This window comes from Hermetia illucens, chromosome 1 (genome assembly GCF_905115235.1).
Source record: "Hermetia illucens chromosome 1, iHerIll2.2.curated.20191125, whole genome shotgun sequence".
NCBI lineage: Eukaryota > Metazoa > Arthropoda > Insecta > Diptera > Stratiomyidae > Hermetia > Hermetia illucens.
The window spans coordinates 110090809-110113143 of NC_051849.1; the positions used below are offsets into that span (position 1 = coordinate 110090809).

At 40.3% G+C, this 22335-nt stretch overlaps 1 protein-coding gene and 1 pseudogene across 1 annotated transcript; both read left to right on the forward strand.

Moving 5' to 3' along the window:
* The first annotated feature begins 1488 nt into the window (after positions 1–1488).
* On the forward strand, positions 1489–12045 carry LOC119646492 (prostaglandin reductase 1-like). Its single transcript, XM_038046950.1, has 6 exons — positions 1489–1696; positions 1754–1856; positions 1916–2110; positions 11220–11493; positions 11544–11649; positions 11722–12045. The coding sequence occupies exons 1-6, from the start codon at positions 1591–1593 to the stop codon at positions 11949–11951; spliced, it is 1014 nt and encodes a 337-aa protein (XP_037902878.1). The 5' UTR covers positions 1489–1590; the 3' UTR covers positions 11952–12045.
* LOC119646494 lies at positions 3143–4367 on the forward strand (annotated as a pseudogene).
* Positions 12046–22335: the final 10290 nt, after the last annotated feature.

Consider the following 22335-nt stretch of genomic DNA (forward strand, 5'->3'; position numbering starts at 1 on the left):
CACGTTGTCCGGTAGGCTTAGGGTCAACACTCCATCATACATAACTAACCACAGCAAAGGACCCAGGACAGAACCCTGTGGCACTCCGCAAGTTGTCGGGAATATTTTTAGCCCATTGTCCGATTCGCAGTAAAGTCTTCTCCCAAGGAGAAACTCAACCACAATGCGTACAATGTACTTCGGGGCCTGTATCTTGTCGAGTGCCTCGATGATTTTTTCCCATTTTGCACTATTAAACGCATTTTGTACAGCTGTCTGTCTGTCTGTCACAAGCACTTTTCTCAGAAACGACTACACCGATTGACACGAAATTTGGAGAGGAGGTGGGACCTGTGGACCCCTAGACATGCAGTGGGTTATATCTTTCCACGTTGAGATTTAGGGGGGTCCCCATACATGTAAAAGGGGGGTGTAAAATTTTTTTTCACCAAATATAGTCATGTAGGGTATCAAATGAAAGGTCTTTATTAGTACTTTTCGAAGCCCGTTTTAGTTTTGACATTTGTTAAAAAGGCGGGGAGTGGGAGGGGTGGAAAGTGATGATTTCTTTAACGGACCCATTCTCAGAAACTACCTAAGCGAAAAATCTGAAAAAAAATCATGAACTTGCCTCTATATGGTGCCCAGGCCTCAAAATACTCTCCATATCGATATCTATTCAAATTATGTTAATAATAGTATATTACCATATTTTTGGGAAAATTTAGTAACACTCCCCTTAAGTTTACCTCAGAGTTATAAAAGTTGGTAGTAGTATGAAATATAATATGAAGCATATTATCCCCAAGTTTGATCAAAATCATACTATTAGTAACAAAATTACAGTAGCTCAAAGTTGTCTTTACCGTGTAAATTTACAACCCGAAGTACTAAATCTGACATGCTAAATGCATATTCTTAACGAGCTACGTACAAATGGGATAGTTCTACACTCAAATATACTCACAGAAGAAGCAAACAAAACCTTTCATACCTGAAGCGCCCAGCTTCCGGTTTCCCGACTTGTTTTTCCGAAAACTTGACAAATTTGCATTTCTATTCCAATTTTTGTCCTAAAATAGAGGAATAATTTAAGTTTTGCATTTGAAAAAATATACAGGTAAAAATATGTATGGGTTGTTATGCTTGCTTGCCTGAAATATTTCTTGCTTTGGAATTTATTTTGTCTGGTAGTGTATATACATATTAAGCGACACGCAAGTTGGAAGTGTACGTACTGACCGACTCGGTTTTGCCGCTCGCGAACCGGCATCCCCACATTTTGATTTCACTGAACGCACAGATTTTCTGCCAATTTGGAGAAAGAGAACCAACTCTGATGGTGTTTTGGCATTTATGCAGGAGAACAATGCCCATAGCTCTAAATGTGCCGCTTTTTGTGGGTTCAATTAAAAGAATGTGCAATTTTTGTACTTTGCTCTCTGAGCCAATTGTCTCCTAAATTCGATTTTGATAAACTTCTCGCTTCGTCATTGCGCGGCGTACACAACACCCTGATCACCTGATAACGGCGAGTTTTGATAGCATTAAAAGTATAAATCGTGAATTACCAGATAGACTTCATCAGTTCCACAGGTTTTGTTAAGTAAGATGGTGATCGCGAAAAAAATAATTTACGCCAAACGATTTGAGGGTGAGCCGACGCCCTCGAATTTTCGATTGGAGACCGAAGAGCTGCCGGCTCTTGGCTCTGGGGGTAAGTGCGGTGTTTTGTTATTACTGAGTCTGGTCTTCACTTGCCAATTTTGTATAGAAATATTATGCGAAGCGGAGTATCTGAGTGTCGACCCCTACATGCGACCTTACATGTCGCGGTTCCCCGTGAACAGTGTTATGATTGGCGGTCAAGTGGCCAAGTAATCCCAATGGAATAATTTTAATGAAGCGTAAATAACCTAACGAATTTGGCATGCAGGGTTATCGAAAGCAACAATCCCAAGTATCCTGTTGGCTCGCACGTATTTGGATATTTCGGGTGGAGATCCCATACAGTCGTGAAACCATCTGAAGGCACAGTTGAAAATTCAATGAATCCAGATGAAGTGACGCGTCTCGATGACTTTGAAGGACTTCCATATTCGCTTGGAATCGGTTATCTTGGCATGCCAGGGTACGTACATATATATTTATGCTAATCTAATCTATTTCATTGAATAATCGAATATGGTGTATTAACGGCGGTTGATTCGTCTTCGGTTTTATTTCGCGCGAGTATATTTAGGTTTTGTTTTTTCCCCAAGTTTTGTCCAATCTTCTAAAATCGGTTTACGATCAGTTTGTCTATCTCCCGAGAACAATCATTTTTTTGAAAACGGTTGCAGCTATTGACATTGGTTGCGAAAACGGAATGATAAGTCAAAAATTACAAACTTAAACTGAAGCAGATTTCATTCTCGAAAAATCCTGGTGTGCATTTAAAATGCAGGCCCCAAAATGCTCATCATCATCATCAATGGCGCAACAACCGGTATCCTGTCTAGGCCTGTCTTAATAATGAACTCCAGACATCCCGGTTTTGCGCCGAAGTCCGCCAATTCGATATCCCTAAAAGCTGTCTGGCGTCCTGACCTACGCCATCGCTCCATCTTAGGCAGGGTCTGCCTCGTCTTCTTTTCCTACCATAGATATTGCCCTTATAAACTTTCCGGGTGGGATCTTCCTCATCCATACGGATTAAGTGACCCGCCCACCGTAACCTATTGAGTCGGATTTTATCCACAACCGGACGGTCATGGTATCGCTCATAGATTTCGTCATTGTGTAGACTACGAAATTGTCCATCCTCATGTGGGGGGCCAAAAATTCTCCGGAGGATTCTTCTCTTGATCGCGGCCAAGAGTTCGCAATTTTTCTTGCTAAGAACCGAATGAGGACTGGCAAGATCATTGTCTTGTACAGTAAGAGCTTTGACCCTATGGTGAGACGTTTCGAGCGGAACAGTTTTTGTAAGCTGAAATAGGCTCTGTTGGTTGACAACAATCGTGCGCGGATTTCATCATCGTAGCTGTTATCGGTTGTGACTTTCGACCCTAGATTGGGGAAATTGTCAACGGTCTCAATGTTGTATTCTCCTATCCTTATTCTTCCTGCTTGACTAGTGCGGTTTGATGTTGTTGGTTGGTTCGTCTTCGGTGTTGACGCTGCCACCATATACTTTGTCTTGCCTTCATTGATATGCAGCCCAAGATCTCCACTACTGTGATCAAAAAGTAACGTGAAATTCTCATTTAAAACCCCCGGGTATTAGGAAGGCAAGTAATTTTTGTTCCCTGGGTTGGTAGGACTGTCTATAACGTGTTTTTGTAAACAACCAATAGTGAATTTTTTGATTTTTACAATGGGTGATTTTGTTGAGCAAGGAACAGATTTGGTTTGCAGAACGAATATTCTTGTGCGGACACGTTGAAAATGTAAATGTTGCGGAAGGCCTTTGGTGATCAGACTATGGGACAAAAGAATGTTTATAAGTGATACAACGAGTTCAAAGCGGCCCAAGAACGCGTTGAAGACGAACCGCGCTCTGGACGACCATCAGCGTCTACCGACGAGGGCTACGTTCAAAAAATTAAAGATTTGGTTCTTCAAAATCGTCGATTGACAATTAGAGACTTTGTTGATAGTGTTGGAATATTATTCGGCTCAGCCCAAACCATTGTGAAGGATATTTGGTCTCTCAAGCGCGTCAAGTCTCGATTGGTGCCAAAATTGCTCAATTTTTTGGAAAAACTCCGTGCGAATTCTGGCTATTCAGCAAACTCAAAAGGTCAATGCGTCGTTTTGACACGATTGAGGAGATAAAAACAGAATTGACGAAGGCCTTGAAGATTATACCGAAAAAAGACTATTCCCACTGTTTCCAGGACTGGAAAAAGCGTTGCCAAAAGTGCGTTTTATCGGACGGGGATTACTTTGAAGGGGATGAAATTGATTCGGAAGAATAGATAAAGAATTTACATTTTATAAACAAACTCACCTTACTTTTTGATCACAGTAGTATATCCCATCGGAATAAAATTTAAAAAATGCTACCTCATTTTCAAAAGTTGACCATCTCTAAAGTAAAGATTTTTACAATAACGTAAATAACAATATATACGGCGCAATACTGTAAAGTTTGGCAGTCCTGACATTATTAATATATTTGTAGTGTGGTAATTTTATCTTTGGCATGTGAATTTACTACGATCTAAGATGTTATAGAACGTCAACGTTAAATTAAAGGGAATTGTCAGACATTTAAAGGTGCATATATAAAGTAGCTAATTTTGGCTGTTCATTTCTCGCATTTAAGGGGGTCATCCCGTGTGAAGGCGTTTTTTTTTTTTAGATATTTTTAATGATAAACTGGATAAAGATACAAATTTGAATTTTCGACCATATATTTATTATTAATATCTTGAGCATGCGTAATAATTTTTCCTCATAGCATAGTACATTATTGAAATACAGACTAATTTATACACCAATCTCGAAAAAAAGTTGTTTTTCGGATGTCATGCTAGAGGGCGCTGCGATCATTCGAAAGGAAAAAGTAAACGGCATTTTAACGTGCGGACTTAACTACAGACCGCAAACTAGGATTATTAAAAAGTATTGAAAGCTAAATTTTTGATGCTTTGTTAAACTTTTTTTCGTAAATTTTGTTGTTTTTTTCAGGCTTCTTTAATGAATAAAAAAAACTAATGATTGAATCGCAATTATCCTAGTTTGTGGACTGTACAAATATGTTCTGAATAAGACGTTAAAATTTCAAAGAATTTCGTTGGATAGATTTTAGGCTATGGTAGCAGCAGATTTTCAATATGCAGTTTCGAGAAAAATGCATTTAAAAAGTAGAATGTGATTTTTAGCCATAAAACCTTAACTGACGATTGATCTGTTATACCTAGCCTAAAAGCCTTAGGTTTCTTGAAAAAACCCATGTATAGCCTTAACCAATTCTTATGATCTTAGCGAACGTCATTCGGACCGATAAATAATAATAATCGTTGGCGCAACAATCCATATTGGATCAGGACCTTGACGTGTGTTAGATCAAGACCGTAACGGTACACTACAGTATACTGTAGGAGGCAATGTGGTCAGCATTACGCTCGCCCGAGATTATTACCCTGATTTGACTCAGATATTCACAGCTGAGTCGACTGGTATCCGACGTGAAATCACGATACAAATCCCACTGCCACCAGTGAGAATTGAACCGCGACCCTTCATACGACAGCCTTGTGCTCTAACCACTTAGCTATCCGGACACATAAATACACGATAAATACACGCTTTATTACGGCGATCGACATAAATCTGGCATGTGACATATTACCTGTTTAACACTTTAATTTCTGACTCTGAGAATCAAAAAATTACTTTGCCTATATATTCTACACTATATCTAGATACAATTGATGCCAAAAAAAATTCAATTCCGTGGATCCGACACACGGGATGACCCCCTTAAGTGTGAATTTTTGTGTACTTTTTAAATGATACTCAACTCAAAACGTAGTTGGAACTTGTTGTGTAAAGCCGTGAATTAGGAGAATGTAGTAGCAAATTCTTAGTAATAAATAGAATAGCCGTGCATTTAAAGCTCTTCCGATAATAAACTTAGAGAATTTTTCATACCTGAAGCGTCTACCTTCTGGTTGTCTATTTGTTATCTGTTACCTATATGAGTAGATTTAAATTGTTTTATTTGGTACATATTTAGCGCAAATTTGGTCTACATCAATTTTAGAAGTCCTGACTAAGACACATTTTGATTTCAAAGAACGAGTCCTACTTTGAATGCCTACGTACTTTACAAGTAAGTTGCCTGTCGGTCTGTTTGTTACACCAACTTTTCTCAGCATCACGGATCACTTTCTCGAGGCCCAGGTTAAAGAGAACGCATGATAGGGCATCCCCTTGTCTTAGACCGTTGTTGATGTCGAATAGTCTTGAGAGTGATCCTGCTGCTTTTATCTGGTCTCGCACATTCGTCAGGGTCAGCCTAGTCAGTCTTATCAATTTCGTCGGGATATCGAATTCTCTCATGGCCGTGTACAGTTTTACCCTGGCTATGCTATCATAGGCATCATAGGCAATGCTCGCAACCACATGGGCGCACAGCAGTGCACTGCATCACTGCACGGCACACTACGCGGAATTTTTCTTCCACAATTACTGTCGCCGGTCGAAGATGCCCAACGCTGGGAGTTGAATCTCCTGTATACACTCCTCTTGCCCTGTAGTATTATATTCTACATAATAAATCTGGTTTACAAGTGCTAGATAAAAAAGCCAAAATAAGGCATCCTGGTGCCTCATTTAAGAAGTTATAACACCTTAGAACGTCCTCGATAACCATTTGCCCAACTTGTTTAATTGGAGTTACAAGTTCTCGCTATCAGAATTAATTTATTAATACAGGGGGCGGCAGCATAACTTCCTTTTTTCAAAACTCAATAAAAACTATTGTATGCATCGGAAAATATTTATTTATTTTTTATAATGTAGGTACATGTCTAAAGTTTGTATTTACATTGTTTTGAAGATCAAATCTGTTAGGTGACGTCCCCCATTCTCCATACATTGCGTAAACCGATTTCTGGCGTTTGTCATGACTCTTGTTAGCATAGCAGGTGTTATGTTGGCAATTTCTTCTTGGATGTTGGTCTTCAAATCTTGTCGAGTTCTTGGACGGTTCACACAAACACGGGATTTCAAAAAACCTCATAGCAAAAATTAAAAGGAGGCAGATCGGGAGAGCGTGCCGGCCATTCCTAATCGCCTCTAATTGAGATAAGGCGCTCTGGAAAGTGTTCCCTCAAAACAGCCATCGATGCTCTTGAAGTGTGTGCTGTTGCACCGTCTTGTTGGAATCAAGTGTCCCCCAAATCCAAATTTTCTAGCCGTGGGAAAAAAAAATTCTGTACCGATCCGAATTCACTGTCACTGTAACCTCATTTTCCTCAAAAAACCAGGGACCAATAATTCCAGCTGAGGAAATTGCTTACCACACTGTGACACTGTGACTTTGGGGGAATGCAAAGGCTTTTGATGCAATTCTCGAGGGTTGGTGTCAGCCCAGTAGCGCATGTTTTGTTTGTTAACCGACCCACACAAATGAAAATGGGCTTCATCGCTAAAAAAAAACAATAGCACCCTCGGGAACGACATCAAGAAGAAGCTCACACGCGTTCATCCGAGAATTGAAGTCACGTTCTGAAAGTCCCTGCACTATTGCCATCTTATAGGGACGAAAATGAAGATCATCACGAAGAATTCTTCTCACAGAACGATCGGATAGTCCAAGGGCAGATGCGTGTTTGCGCGCAGAACGCCGTGGCGATCGCAACATTGACGCTCTCACTGCTTCAATGTTCTCAGGTGATCTAACGGACCGAGGGTCTCCAGTTCTTCCTTTTGTCGCACTTGCAGTTTGTCTGAATGTAGTGACCCATGTAACAATTGATTTGCGGTCTGGGACGGGAGCCAACGGGGCTAAATTAAAGCGATTCCGAAATGCACGCTGTGTTGCAATAACCGAACATCCGCTTGAAAAGTAAACCTCAACGGTAAAGACACGCTCCTCTCTATTCCAACGCATGATGGCGACTGAACCGTGTCGGGACAAAACTTTACAGTATCCCCTCTTGAACGAGACCACTAGCGCTCCGCTATGACATCAACTAACTGAGTGGGCGCTTAAGTTTGCCGCACCCTGTATAATAATAATCGTTGGCGCAACAATCCAATTGGATCAGGGCCTTGAAGTATGTTAGAGCCCTTAATTCAAGACCGTAACGGTACACTACAGGATTACAATACCCTGTAGGAGGCAATGTGGTCAGCAAATACCAGTGGACTGGTATCCGACATTAAATCACAATACAAATTCCACTGTGACTGTGCTTTAACCAATCAGCTATCCGGACACTTATTTATATGGTTTGACTAATTGTCATCTTTTTTTCAAGAAAAGAGAAAACCCCAACAAAATCAGAATCTTATCTTACAGTTTATCTGACTCTCTTTCTTGGCATGGCCTATATAGCAAGCTGGGTTTCAGTTGATAGCGACATCGAACTTGATGTCACTCGACGTATTGATACCTTTAGTCCCGCTTTCGCTGTTCGGTCCAAAATTTGGAAATGCAACTGTTTCAATACCAACATTACCTTGATGCTGTTTCTCGCCAATGTTCTTTTCGTGTTATATGGGAATAATACATGGAATACAGAGGCGAAGATGCTACGTTGGACTAGTAGCGTCACACGTTTAGATCACATCCGAAATGAGGATATCCGCGATCGTTATGGGGTTGCACCGATCGTGGAAAAGTTGCGAGAAAGGCGTCTTCGATGGTATGGTCACGCAATTCGTGCAAACTAGAATTCACTTGCCAAGATTGGTCTGAACATCGAAGTCGATGATAAACGACCAAAAGGCAGACCTAAACAACGGTGGCTTGATACGCTAGATGGGGATTTGAAAGCCTCAAGATTGCACCCAGATCAGGCATTCGATAGAGCCAAATGGCGAAGCCGGTCACGACGAGCCGATCCCGCTTGTGAACCGGACAAAGGCTGAAGAAAAAGAAGAACAAGACGTTATTATAGACGCATCATCACAATTTTCTCAGATTTTTTTTATAATGTGTTTCCTGGCAATGGGTTTGAGTTAGGTACGTACTATGGGAGAGCTAGATGGGAGCATCTCCACGTGATGGTCGGAGAAGAATGAAGGTAAGTCTATCGCGCCTAAAAACGGGACAAATTATACCAAATGGTCCTCCAGGTTGGGGATTGAGTAGGGCTGGGAATGCTGCACGGAAAACCAAAATAGCGGAGCCACGAAAGAAGGCTCGGACTGGATTGATAACACAACGACGAACTCGGCAATGGAAACGGACTAATGATTTGCACATTTTCTCATGAAACGTGTACTCCTTGTAACGGGATCGTTTTCCTGGAGAAGAGCCCCTACACCATATATTATTGCGGTCATCCGGTAAACCGTGGGCTTGGAGTAGGCTTCCTAGTCAGCCAAAAAATGAAACCTGTTATTATCGGCTTTGAAAACATAAGTAAACGGTTATGCACTCTGCGTTTTGCTAGGCAAAATTTCGAAATTAAGCCTCATTAACGTTCATGCCCCGACAGAGGAGACTGCAGAGTCGGAGAAGGATACCTTCTAGGAAGCAGTAGGACAAACAAACGAAGCCTGTCCCAGATATGATATAAAAATCATAATTGGACATTTTAATACCTAAGTAGGGTCGGAGCATGTATATAGGCAATACGTTGCTTCCCATAGTTTACATAAGGATACTAATGATAACGGACTGCAGATTATTCAACTAGTAGTGTCGCATGAAGTGGTTGTTGAAATTACATGTGTCTACAAACATTCCATTACATATGTCTACAAACATAGGTGGGTCTCTCGAGACGGGACCACTTTCAACCAAGTTGACCACGTGCTAATCGAACGCTGCCACCTTTGAGACTTGATGAATGTTGGAACATATAGGGGGCCAATGTATACTTGGACCACTATCTCGTTGGCATGGTGCTCCGAGTACGAATCATAATACCACCTAGAATCCCCTCTGACAATTAAACGAGAGTAAACACTGAAACCATCTACAGTACAACCTTCCGTAACACCTAGAAGGGGGAAATGGATGGCGCAATAACCGCAGCTAATAGGGGTTTTGGAGATGAAGCGTCAACAAATTAACTTCACAACCACCTAAGGGACGTCATTGGTACCGCTACAACCATACTTGGTCCCAGTCTCAGAAAAAGTCGGAACGGCTGTTTCGACGATGAATGTAAGCTAGCGGTGGAACGGAAGAATGTTGCATACCGGGCAAGAAGCGACTTCACGGAAAGAAAAAGGAAGCCTTGGCGAACCAACAGGAAACTAGCGCATCAGGTACGGAAATTTTATCACCAAGTCAGTAAGATGAAGCCTCATACACCTACATGCTTATCCTGTCGGGAAATATGATTTCCGACATAATGGGCATATTGGAAGAATGGGTTGAGTTCTTTGATGAACTGTTCAACAACCAAAATATCGGCGAGTTGGACGTCCCGGCAACTGAAGACGACGGACAACTAATGCCATCAACTAGCATGAAAGAAACAGTCCGTGCAATTCATCGGCTTAAAAGTCACAAGTCGCAAGGAGCCGATAGAATCTCTTACATGAATAGTGAGATATCACGCAATGCAGCAATGCTAGAGGGTATTACGTTGCTGAGTACCATCTACAAGATATTCTCCGCTATCTTGCTGGGCCGATTAGCCCCGTATGCCCAGGAAACCATCAGCCCATATCAAAGAACCTTTACTCCAGCAAATCAACAACAGATCAAATTTTCTCCGTGCGGCAAACGATGGAAAAACTGTTGGTCATCCAGATCGAGCAGGCGGCGCGAGATCTTGGGCTGAACGTAAATGAAGAGAAGACGAAGTACGTAGTGGCACCGTCTGCACAAAAGAACAAAAAAGCGACAACATCAAATCGCAGTGGTCAAATAAGAACAAAAAAAATAGAAGACTACAACTTTGAGACAGTTGATAATTTCTCTTATGTAGGGTCGAAAATTACAAACGATAACAGCAATGACGATGAAAATCGCGCACGGTTGTTGGCAACCAACAGAGGCTATGTCAACTTATAAAAATTATTCCGTTCAAAACATCTTACCATAGTGTCAAAATCTACTATACAAGATAATCATGTTGCCAGTCCTTACGAATTCCTCTGAGACTTGTGTTCTTAGTAAGAAAAATTGCGAACTCTTGATCGCGTTCGAGAGAAAAATCTTTCCAAGGAATTTTTCGGCCCCTTCATGGGGATGGACGTTTCCGTAGCCTATATAACAACGAAATCTATGAGCGATACCATGACCGTCTGATTCTGGATAAAATCCGGGTCAATTGTTTGCGGTGCGCGGGTCGTCTTTAAGGGCAATATCTATGACCCTGCCTCAGATGAAGCGATGGGGTAAGCCAGGACGCCTGACAGCTTTTAGGAATATTGCATTGGTGGACCTCGGCGCAACGGGGGTGTCTGGAGTTCCTTACTAAGGCAGGTCTAGACTGGACATCGGTTGTTATTGATTTCAATTCAATTCAATTTCTGCATATTTGCATTAAAATTTAGTAAAAAATTAAGAAAAAAATTTATTTAATGTGTATTTCATAACAATTCTATTGATGTAGCTCCACAGCCTACTTTGGGTTTCTCGAATTATGTAAGCCGAAGGCAGGGGAAGTTGTGGTTGTGACGGGAGCAGCAGGGGCGGTTGGAAGTCTTGTGGGACAGATTGCAAGAATCAAAGGATGCAAAGTCATCGGATTTGCTGGGTCTGACGAAAAATGTACGTGGTTGAAAGAAGAACTGGGTTTCGATTACGCTTTCAATTACAAAACATGCGATGTTGGCAAAAGTCTGAATGAAGCTGCACCCACTGGTGTCGATTGCTACTTCGATAATGTAAAATTTTAAATTCTTTTCTTTTTTTGAAATAACAATGAAGCTTTCAGGTTGGCGGTGAAATCAGCTCAGTCATAATCAGTAAAATGAATAAGTATGGAAGGATTTCCGTTTGCGGATCGATTTCCGGTTACAATGACACCAAAATACGTCTAGGTAACTGATACATATGCATACATACATATCGATTTAATTATATAACTTGCCTAATTAATGGTTTCTTTGCAGCTCCTGTTGTGCAACCATCCTTTATTTTCAATGAGTTAAAAATGGAAGGATTTTTGGTCCATAGATGGAAAGATCGCTTCCCAGAAGCTGTTAAAGCTGTAAGAGATTGGATCAAAGATGGCAAAGTGAAATATAGAGAAACTGCTACGAAAGGATTCGAAAACATGCCCCAAGCATTTATGGATATGCTCAAGGGAAAGAATTTAGGAAAAGCAGTTGTACAGGCATAAATTACTATTTTCCAAATATTTGGCAACTTTTCCTTTATGTATATGTTACAATTTTCATTAAAATTATTTTAAATTAAATGAATTATAAGTCGTATTTTGGTATATAATTCAAATGATATTGATATTAACTCTCTTCTATTTTACTTGTGTTGAACAGGTTGGGCCTAGGTAAGCCTTAAACAATGGTTGACGAAAGAGTCACAAAAACTTTTGGTTTTTTTTACTTATCGTTAAAATAGTGCGATATTTAACTCGTGTCTCTAGACGACGAGTCGTTTTTAATATTTTGTGTGAAACAAAACATGAGTTCGGCGGAGAGTCTATCTTACGAGGTGCATTCCGTTTCCTATCACAGCGGAGAATGGAGTACCCTTCGGGGAGTTTAATATGGCTGGACGAGCTTTCGGATATACAGATGGCGTGGTGTTGCTGAGCCAGTGCGGATAAATTGATTGGTGATGATGATGATGGTTCTTAAACCCATAACATTCTGATAAAACAGAAGGACAGTAAAATGGATCCAGTTACATTGTTCGGCGAGGAAGGCGGGTTGCTCTGAAATTTACCAGGAAATTGGTGAACTTGTATGGCTTGATGATTACATCTCCAGGCCAGGAAGGGAGATTGCCGAGGACGTTGGTGTTGTTGTCCTTTGTCAGTTTGACACAGGACAGAGGAGAAAGAAGCCCAGCTTTGCTCGTTATGCATTCCAGTACATCATCCGTAGAAGTTGCGAACGCTACCCTGGAGATAAAGAGCTGTTTAGGTAGGGGTGCCATCTTTAGCCCGGGGCCGCTGGTTTGGGTGGATGAAGTGTGAGGGTATATAGCAAACGCGGGAGGTGGAGCTTCGTTGGCGACAGGAGCGAAATCAGAAAGTGGAGCGGCTGTGTTACGATTCGTGGCCTGCTGAAGAGGCTGCGGATATTGTCCCGTTGAAGGTGGGATGGAGCGAGACACGATCGGAGACTCAACTCAGATTGCGAGGCCTGGTGCACCGACTCCTGAGGAGATGTTGAGGCTGCACTGTTAGGCAGAGCAGGAAGCACCTTTTCAGAAGTCAAAGTCTCGTCGAACATACAGCAAGTGGCACCATTTTGTGAGTTTGAGGGGGCCTCCCATAAATGTGAATGGAGGGTGCAACTTTTGCTTTTAAGGGTTCGCTCCGTTTCTTTCGCATTACGGGCTTTCAGGTTTGCACCTTGGGCACGGGTGTGTGCTTTTGGTGCAGGATGTGTCTTGAGTAGGTGACTGGTGTCTGGAGTTTTTAAGTTCTTTTTGTTTTTTGTTTTTTTTGGATAACGATGATGTGTGTTTTGAGGATACCAAGCTATGTTTGCTTTGGTGTATCTTTTGGGGTTATTAAGGTGTGTATCTGAGATGGCGATCTTTTCGGAATGCTTTTTGAGGAGTATCAAGTTGTTTTGGGCAGTCTTTATATGGGTATCGATCTTTTCGATGTGCTTTTTGGGGTTTATTTAGCTGCTTTGATATATTTCTCTAGGTATCGGGAGTGTCTTGTTTGAAGTGGGTTTTGTGGGGATTACGGCGGGAGGCTATGATGTGGGCTTTAGGTGGTAGGCTTCGTTGCGGGCATGAGGCGGTTGGCTTGGGGTTATTATTGCTGACCTAGGTATTAATAATGGTAATGGGATTAATTTTAAATAAAAAAATTCGTTGATAGAGTTCAAATATTTACTTTATTATACTTCTTTACCCATACATTTGGAAGTAGCAATATGTGTACACTTATTTAAATATCTTTTTCGATAGATATGGTTACCCTGGTTGATACCATACAATGATTCTACAAATTTATTTCAAAATATCACCTAGAAATTTCATATTCAAATTATGAAATTCATTTCAGATAACGCTTTGAATGTCATCTAAAATGATTACGTTTTGAAACTATTTCACAATATGACGCAACTTTCAAAATATCACGTTAAATTACAGTGCATAACTCGAATGAGTATTATTTTGAACAAATTTTATTTTTAAATAATTATGTTTCTGTACATCCACTCATTCCTTCATGGCATTTAGCTCGTCGATCTAGTTCTGGTTACGAATCCTTTCAGAGAACCGTGGGAGTAAAAAAACAAAATGTTTATTGATAAAATAGATAGTCAAACGCTGTCCAAATTTAGTTTTAACAAGCTTTAATTCGGTGATGAGTTATTTTTTACCTACTTCTAAACTGGAGATTGACACATAGTTCTGGGTTAATGTTTTGCTGACATTAAGGATTTCGATGGTATTTGTAGGAAACGACAAATAATAAACTATTGTAAAATATTTTATTGATAAAATCAAGAAAAGTATACTAACGACTTGAGCTCGACTCGAATTTTATTTCAAAACTGATTTACTGATAGTTTCCCCCAATTATTCCTTTTATACATGTATTCGCTACATGGAAACATAATATCGCGACCATGAAGATACATAACTAATGAAATTCATAATACTAACATATGCAATCATATGCCTACGAACAAGATTTCGAAGATATTTGTCTTATGATTTATTGCAATACTTCGCATGATTGGCAAAATGAGAGAACAAACAAAATACATAGGCCCAAGATATTGCTATCATGAAGATATGTTGCTCGTCAATAAAAATATTGCATATGCTTATGCCTAATTCTTTAAGTATCCAGTCCAATTTTTTTATATTTTTATATTCTTGGAAATTAATTACTCAACATCTGCCAAATGCAAACTTCCTACAATTTCATAACATTATGGAATTAAATGCCTGTGAACAAAATTCCACAGATACTTATCTTATGATTTATTGCAATATTTCGCATGATTTGATGATGATGCATAAAAAATACATAGGCCCAAGATGTTGCGATTATGAAGATATGTTGCTCGGTCAACAAAAACAAAACAATTCGGAATGCCTGGAAGCTCAGCGGTATAAAGGTTTTGTGTTCATCTTATGTAAGAAACTTCAACGCATATTTTTTTATCCGTATATAGCTACAAATTCAATATAATCCTTCATATTTTTCCAAACTCAAGCCATACGTACATATTACAACCATAGATATTATCCTCATCCTAAACAAACAAACTGCCTATTTTCGAATACTGTACATATATATGTATATAAATTGATCGTACCTATATTTCCGATTTACTACGTTCACAAAAGCATACATATGTACATATATAGTACGGTATATTAAATACTGGCTCGATTAGCACGCATATACTATGTACCTACATATAGACATGTCTGTTTGGCGTAATTGATATTCATATACAAATGACTAAAAACCTAAAACAAAATAATTCATATGAACTTACTTCGTTGTGGTATTGACGAATTTATATGGCATGATGACGTTATACACGTTGTAGAATGCACGAAATTCACGAAAAATGGCAAAGTTTCACCTTCTAGAACTCTGTTAATAATAATTGGATTTTCTTCAAACTTGACCAAATTGTGCATTATATTATCCATTATACTCATGCCTTCTGGGATGGACATGAGGGAGGTTGCCAGGTAAATTTCCAAAATGTGAAAATATGCTATTATTAACTTTATTTGTGCAGATATTGGAACCGGATGTATTTTGAGGCCTAGATTCCGTAGAGATCCACTACCGTGATTTTTTTTTCAGATTTTTCAGTTGGATAGGTTCTGAGAACGAGACCTGTTGCACTTTTTGATGGTCATATTTGGAGCCCTGGCTCCCCTATATTTCATCCGATATCAAATATGGAACCAGTTTGGGACCAGAAAAGTACTAATTGAGCCCTTTCGTTTGATACCCCACATGGCCACATTTTAATAAAAAAAATTTTGCATTTTCTATTCACATGTATGGGGAGCCCTTCCTTAAACTTAACACAAAATGGCGCCACTTGCTGCACGTAAAGGGAGCAAAAACACTCAATTCCACTAATTTTCGTGACAATCGTTCCAGCCGTTTCCGAATGAATCGGTTGTGACAGACAGACAGACGGGTTTGTTTCACACAAAACCTTAACAAGAATTGCACATGCTTATGCGTTGATTTATTCATTGCAAAATGATGCATAAAAAATGTATTGGACTAAGGTACTGCGATCATGAAGTTCTGTTACTCGTGAACAAAAACATGTTGGGAAACCGGAAGCTTGAAGCTTCAGGTATAAAAGGTTTTGTGTTTGCCTATGTGAGGAGCATAACGCAGTTCTCCATTGGATGAGAGCATTGACTCGAGATATTTAAATCGCTCAGCTCTGTCAATGACAGTAATCTGCCCAGAACTGAGGAGATTAAATATCTCGGGTCAATGCTATCAGCCAGTGGAGAGCTGCGGAATGAAATTGCTTCACGCATTAACGCAACCTGGATGAAGAGCATTCCACAACTGGTGTTATTTATGAACGACGTATCAACTAACGTCTCAAATCTAAAATTTACGGTAATGTCGTTCGTCTGCCTCTCTTTATAGCTCTGAGTATTGGCCGACTATAAAAGAAAATAAAACGGCGTCTTGTGATAATGGAGACTAACACGTTTTGATCACATACGAAATGAGGATATCCGCGATCGATATGGGGTTGCACCGATCGTGAACAAACTGCGAGTGAGGCGTTTTCGATGTACGGTCTCGTAATTTGCGCTAACGAGAATTCACTTGCCAATATTGGTCTGAACATCGAAGTCGATGGAAAGCGACTAAAAGGCAGGCTGAAACAACGGTGGCTTAATACGCTGGATGGGGATTTAAAAGCCTCGCGAAATCGATCACGACGAACCGACCGCGCTTGTGCACGGGACACAAGCTGAAGACAAAGAAGATGTGAGGAGCGACGAGTGATAACAGCTCCCTGTCACACAATTGAAGATTCTATTCATTCATTCATCCATTTAAATAAATCATTTGATGGGAAGCCCTGTATTGATAATAGTCAACCTCATACGCTTCAAACTCTGAGTTTAATATTATTAGCAAATGCCAAGAATTTAACCTACATCAGATATAAACAAGTCGGGTCGGGTCAGGTATGAAAAGTTTTGTGCATTTCCTTTATAAAGACATTTGCGTGTGAATTTGTCCCGTAGTACGTGCTACGATGAACTTAAGGGAGGTTTTGCAGACAATTACTGAAAATTATAGTAATATACTGTTATTAACTTTATTTGAAGGGATATCGGTATGGAAGGTATTTCGGAGTCTAGGTACCATATAGTGGCAGCCTCTTGATTTTTTCAGATTTTTCGATTTAGTAGTTTCTGAGAATGACCCTGTTAAATTAATGATCACTTTCGATCCCCTGCACTGTTGCCTTTCTAACAAATGTCAAAACTAAGACCAGCTTCGGAAATTACTAACCGAGATCTTCTATTTGATACCCCATATGACTATATTTGGTGAAAAAAAATTTACACCCCCCTTTTGCAGGTATGGGGACCTCCCCTTCAATTCGACATAAAAGGATGTAACTCACTATATGTATGAGCGTTCACAGTTCCCACCTGTCCACTAAATTTGGTGTCAATCGCTGCTACAGTCTCCGAGAAAAATGCGTGTGACGGACAAACAGTAAACCGATTTTAATAAGGTTTTGCTTTCATTAAAACCTTAGAAAGGGCTGAGGAGAAGTAGATTCTTCACGGACGGAATTTTAATTTTTCACTGAAATGTCAATTATTCTCGTTAATTATAACTTGAGCATCTTGTTTGTATGGCTTGGGATGCCGTTAATTCGTACGAAATTGCTAAGTTTGAACTGCTATAACTTTGGGGTTAATGCCCAGATTTCCATGAAATTTGGCATTTGTATACGAAATATTATTTCTCCTAGGATGAATTTAAGAGGGGTTAGTAACTTTATTTGAGCAGATATCGGAATGGGACATATTTTGAGTTCTAGATTTCATCTAAGCGCACCACTCTGATTTTTTTCAGATTTTTGGGTTGGTTAGTTTCCGAAAATGAGTCCTGTCTAACTTTAAGTGCGTACATTTTGACTCCTCACTCGCGCAGTTTGCAGTTCACGTCAAAACTAATATTAGATATGAAGTCGGTATACCGAAAGCTTCGGATATAAAGGTTTTGTGTTCACCATATGTAAGAAACTTTCTTCCCAAATTTTTCCATTCGTATATGGCTAAAAATCCAAAATATTTCATTATACATTTTTCAAACTACAAGATATACGTACATATTACAGACGTAAATATTTTGCTCGCCATAAACAAACAAACATTGCCTATTACCGAATACTGTATTCTACATGCATGTATATAAATTAATCGTACATCTATTTTCGATTTATTTCGTCTATAAAAGTATACATATGTACATATAAAGTACGTATATTGAATACCGCTTGTTCAATATAAAAATGTATCTATCTAAATTAGGCACTACCCCAAAGCTTCGTTCACATATACATATAAATACATATGTATTTGACATTGATATATAAATTATTAAAAAATTAAAATGGAATGTTTCTTTGCGACACCTCATTCGTAAGAGCCGACTTTGTAGTGGTATTGACGAATTGATATGTTATGATGACGTCATTCACGTTTTAGGATGCACGAATTTCACAGAAAATGTAAAAGTTTCACCTTCTATAACTTTGTTAATAATAGTTCGATTTCCTTCAAACCTTATGTTATCCTTTATGCAAGTGCCGCTAAATCTCTAAAATATTGTAATATACCATTTTAACTCCATTTATGCAGATATCGGAACGGGATGTATTTTGAGGCTTAAAATTTGCTTAGATACACCATTGTGATTTTTTCAGATTTTTCGGTTGGATAGGTTCTAAGATCAAAACCTGCTACACCTTTTTTCACCTGATATCAAATATGAGACTAGTTTCGAAAAGTACTAATCCAGCCCTCTCATTTATCTTTCATACCCCACATGGCTACATTCTGTGAAAAAAATTTTACACCCTCCATTCAGATCCCCTTAAACTTAACACAAAATGGCGTCAGTTGTTGCATGTAAAGGGAACGGCAGATCACATACTCCTACCAATTTTCGTGACAATCAGTTCAGCCATTTCCGAATAAATCGGCTGTGACAGACGAATAGACGGACGGACAGACAGACAGACAGACAGACGGACAGACAGACATCGAATCGATTCTAATAAGGTTTTGTTTCACACAAAACCTTAAAAATGCGTATGACCATCGCGATAATGAAGATGCATGTGTTGTCTGCGAACAACAAAATTACACATTTCTTCAAAACATAACTATAAATAGTGCCGAAGATCCAAAGAAATTTTTAAAATAAAAAGAGGTCACGCGAATCACAAAAAATGAGACATAGAAAGTTTTTTAACAAATAATTGAGATGTTACTATTACTTCAGATTGATTTAACTTGATTATTCCTTATCATCATATCACATGATCATATTTAAATTGCTAAAAATTTACCATTGGCTTCTGAGCTAAGGTAATATTATTGATAGTGAGCTTTTTGGCTGTTTCATTTGAAAAGAAAGTCGATAATGATAACACACATTTCTTTATCTAAATCAACAAATCAAAGAAATAGGGAATTAGGAATTAGGGAATCTCACTGGTGGCAAAGGGATTTGTTATCGTGACTGGATGTCGGATATCAGTCGACTCAGCTGTGAATGAGCACCTGAGTCAAATCAGGGTAATAATCTCGCTCCTACTACGAAATAACGGCGGAGGCGGGTACAACATCTTACCGCCCCTTGTTGCACCAGAGATTCGTCGAGCGTTTCCCGCAATTCGCGCACGTGACTGTGTAATGAGTCGCAGACCAGTACCGCTTTATTACTCGTAGCGACACTATCCCGGCCACCATCACGGAACGTGTTCGACTTGAAGTCATCGGGGAAATTGGTGACCGAGAGTCGATGGGGGCAGAGTCGGCGGCATCAACAACACCACGCCGCACTGCAGGCAACAGGTTCAGTACTCGCCGAAGCACTCTTCTCCACCGTCCAGCTGAGGTTTCCGCTGAGGTTCGGGACGAATTCCAAAGAGCGTGTATGGAATTCTCGGATATGGATCCTTTGCATAGACCAGGTATTCCCAGGCTCTACGCATCTCCAGCAACTCCGGGAATTCTATCTCAAATCAATGATGAGATTGCATCTCGACTGTGTGCTGATATGTCGCTGCTGCAACTACAATCACTTGTGTATTGTGGTGCAGTTGCGGCTATTAGATTGCACGGTCAGAAGATTCGCTTTCGTGTTATTGGTTTGAGTGACAAAAGGGATCCACCATGGAAAATTCGTCTGGAACGTCGGCGGGACTCACTAAGGCAGGACACTGCTAGACTGATTCAGATCAGCATTGGCAATGCCAGCCGACGGGTAAGAAACAAAGTGCAGAGGGTTTACCGGAACTATGCCATCCCCTGTGAGACACCCGTTGTTGAAATTCTGGACACACTAAAACAGAAACTTTCTGTCATATGCAGTCGGTTACGACGGTATGGCGAAAGTTATTCCAGACGTGTCCAGAATGCAACATACGCTAGGAACCAGCGGAGCTTTTTCAGATCTCTCAACGAATCCCAACAGAGCGCCCAGACAAAACAGTTCTCGGTGACGGAAGCGAAAGAGTATTGGGGTGGACTTTGAGGGTTACCTGCCCAGCATGCTGAGCATGCTGAGTGGATCACCGCCGAAGGCACCCGCCATGCCAATACACCTGCCGTGGAGCGGATGAACCTGCCTCGTGACATCGGAGGTAGAGGCGTGGTTGACGTGGCGGCACAACATCATCGCCAAGTCGACTCGCTGCGCGCTTATTTTTACAGCAAAGAGCAGGCGAGTTCCTTGCATGCGGCTGTCTGTAGGGCAGACTGTGGACTGACTCCACTTAACTTGAAGGATCGATCCTTCAATCCTCTGAGTGGGGTGAAGTCGGACCAAGAGCGGATCGATGAATGGAAGTCGAAGGCAATGCAGGGTAAACATGTGAATTGTCTTTGGCAGCCATTTGTCGATTTGCATTTGCCAAACAGATGGCTGTGTGCTGGGGAGCTCTTTGCTGAGACGGAGGGGTTCATGTGTGCCATTCAGGATGGCGTGGTCGCCACCCGAGCTATCTATATCTATTGATCCGAGTCTATATTGGTCCCTTTTTTGTCCTGACATTCATTAAGGCTGAGAGGTGGTGGCGTTCAATCAGCACGTGGTCAATTTGGTTGAAAGTGGTCCCGTCTGGCTTTTCGTGCAAACCAGGTAATTCCAACAACCATTTCGGGCGATACTGCTAACTGAATAATCTGCAGTCCATTATCATTGGTATCCCTATGTAAGCTATGGGAGCCGACGTATCGCCTGAATACGGGCTCAGCCTTAAATTGGGACAGGGTATCGGATAGCTGCTGAGCAGCATTCCGTCTCTCCATGAGAAAATCGTTATTCCGTTGTCGTTGCCGGGTTCGTCCTTTTAAATCCCATCCTGTCTAAGGCTCCTTCTGTGGCTTCGTAATTTAGGTTCAGCAGGCGCTTTCCAGGTTTTATACTCCATAGTAGGTACCAATCCACGTTTCGCCCTGGGACCTATGCTATCCTTTGACCGCCATAAATATAGTTAAATGTTATTATTATTTTATATTTATTATGTATATTTAGTGTATTTTGAAGTTGGATAAGTTTCGCGAACGGGACCTGTTTCAGTTTTCGGAGCACACATTTTCAGTCATCACACCTCTCATCCAATATAAGAAAGAGGATCATTTTTCAAAAGTACTAATTGAGCCGTTGTGTTTGATACCCTACATGACCATATTCTGTAAAAAAATGTTGCTCAGCCTTTTCGCAAATCCCTTAAACCCAATACAAAATAGCGCGAATAGCGCGTGCAGTGGTTCACAGACTGCATATTCTCGCCATTATAGTGATTATTTCTCCAGCCGCTTCGGAGTGAATCTCGTTGACAGATGGATGAGCAGACAGACAAACAGACCGACTTCAAATCGATTTTTGGTTTCGCACAAAACCTTAAGAGGAAACTTTCTTGTACAAAATTTCTGGTGCTCCATAGACCATGCTCTGAGCACCAGGGTTAAGTGCGAATGGCTACGAATGTAAGTCAGCGCCTTTTGTCGCTCGTTTCTTTTGCAAACAAGCAGAGTGGAATTAAATTAGAAGTGAAGGCATTTTTAGAAAATTCTATTTTACTTTTTGTAATTTTTATTTTTGACACTTCTGTACATTGCATAATTTTGATTAAATTTTTAAGGCATTTATTTTTGTTCTTTCTAGCTGGAATTTTCCTTCTTCTTTCACTTAATTTTTATTTCCGAGTTATCACAATTTCGGCAGATGAAGGATTTTACCTACCTTGGCACCAAGTGCCAAGCAAAAACTAAAGGGGCACTGGTTGTGGTGGCCGGTG

Excerpts from the sequence above, each read along its gene's own strand:
- LOC119646492 (XM_038046950.1), top strand. The coding sequence starts at position 1,591 with ATGGTGATCGCGAAAAAAATAATTTACGCCAAACGATTTGAGGGTGAG. Across the intron at positions 1,857-1,915 it reads ATTGGCGGTCAAGTGGCCAA|GGTTATCGAAAGCAACAATC; the intron begins GTAATCCCAATG and ends TTTGGCATGCAG. Across the intron at positions 2,111-11,219 it reads GGTTATCTTGGCATGCCAGG|CTCCACAGCCTACTTTGGGT; the intron begins GTACGTACATAT and ends CTATTGATGTAG.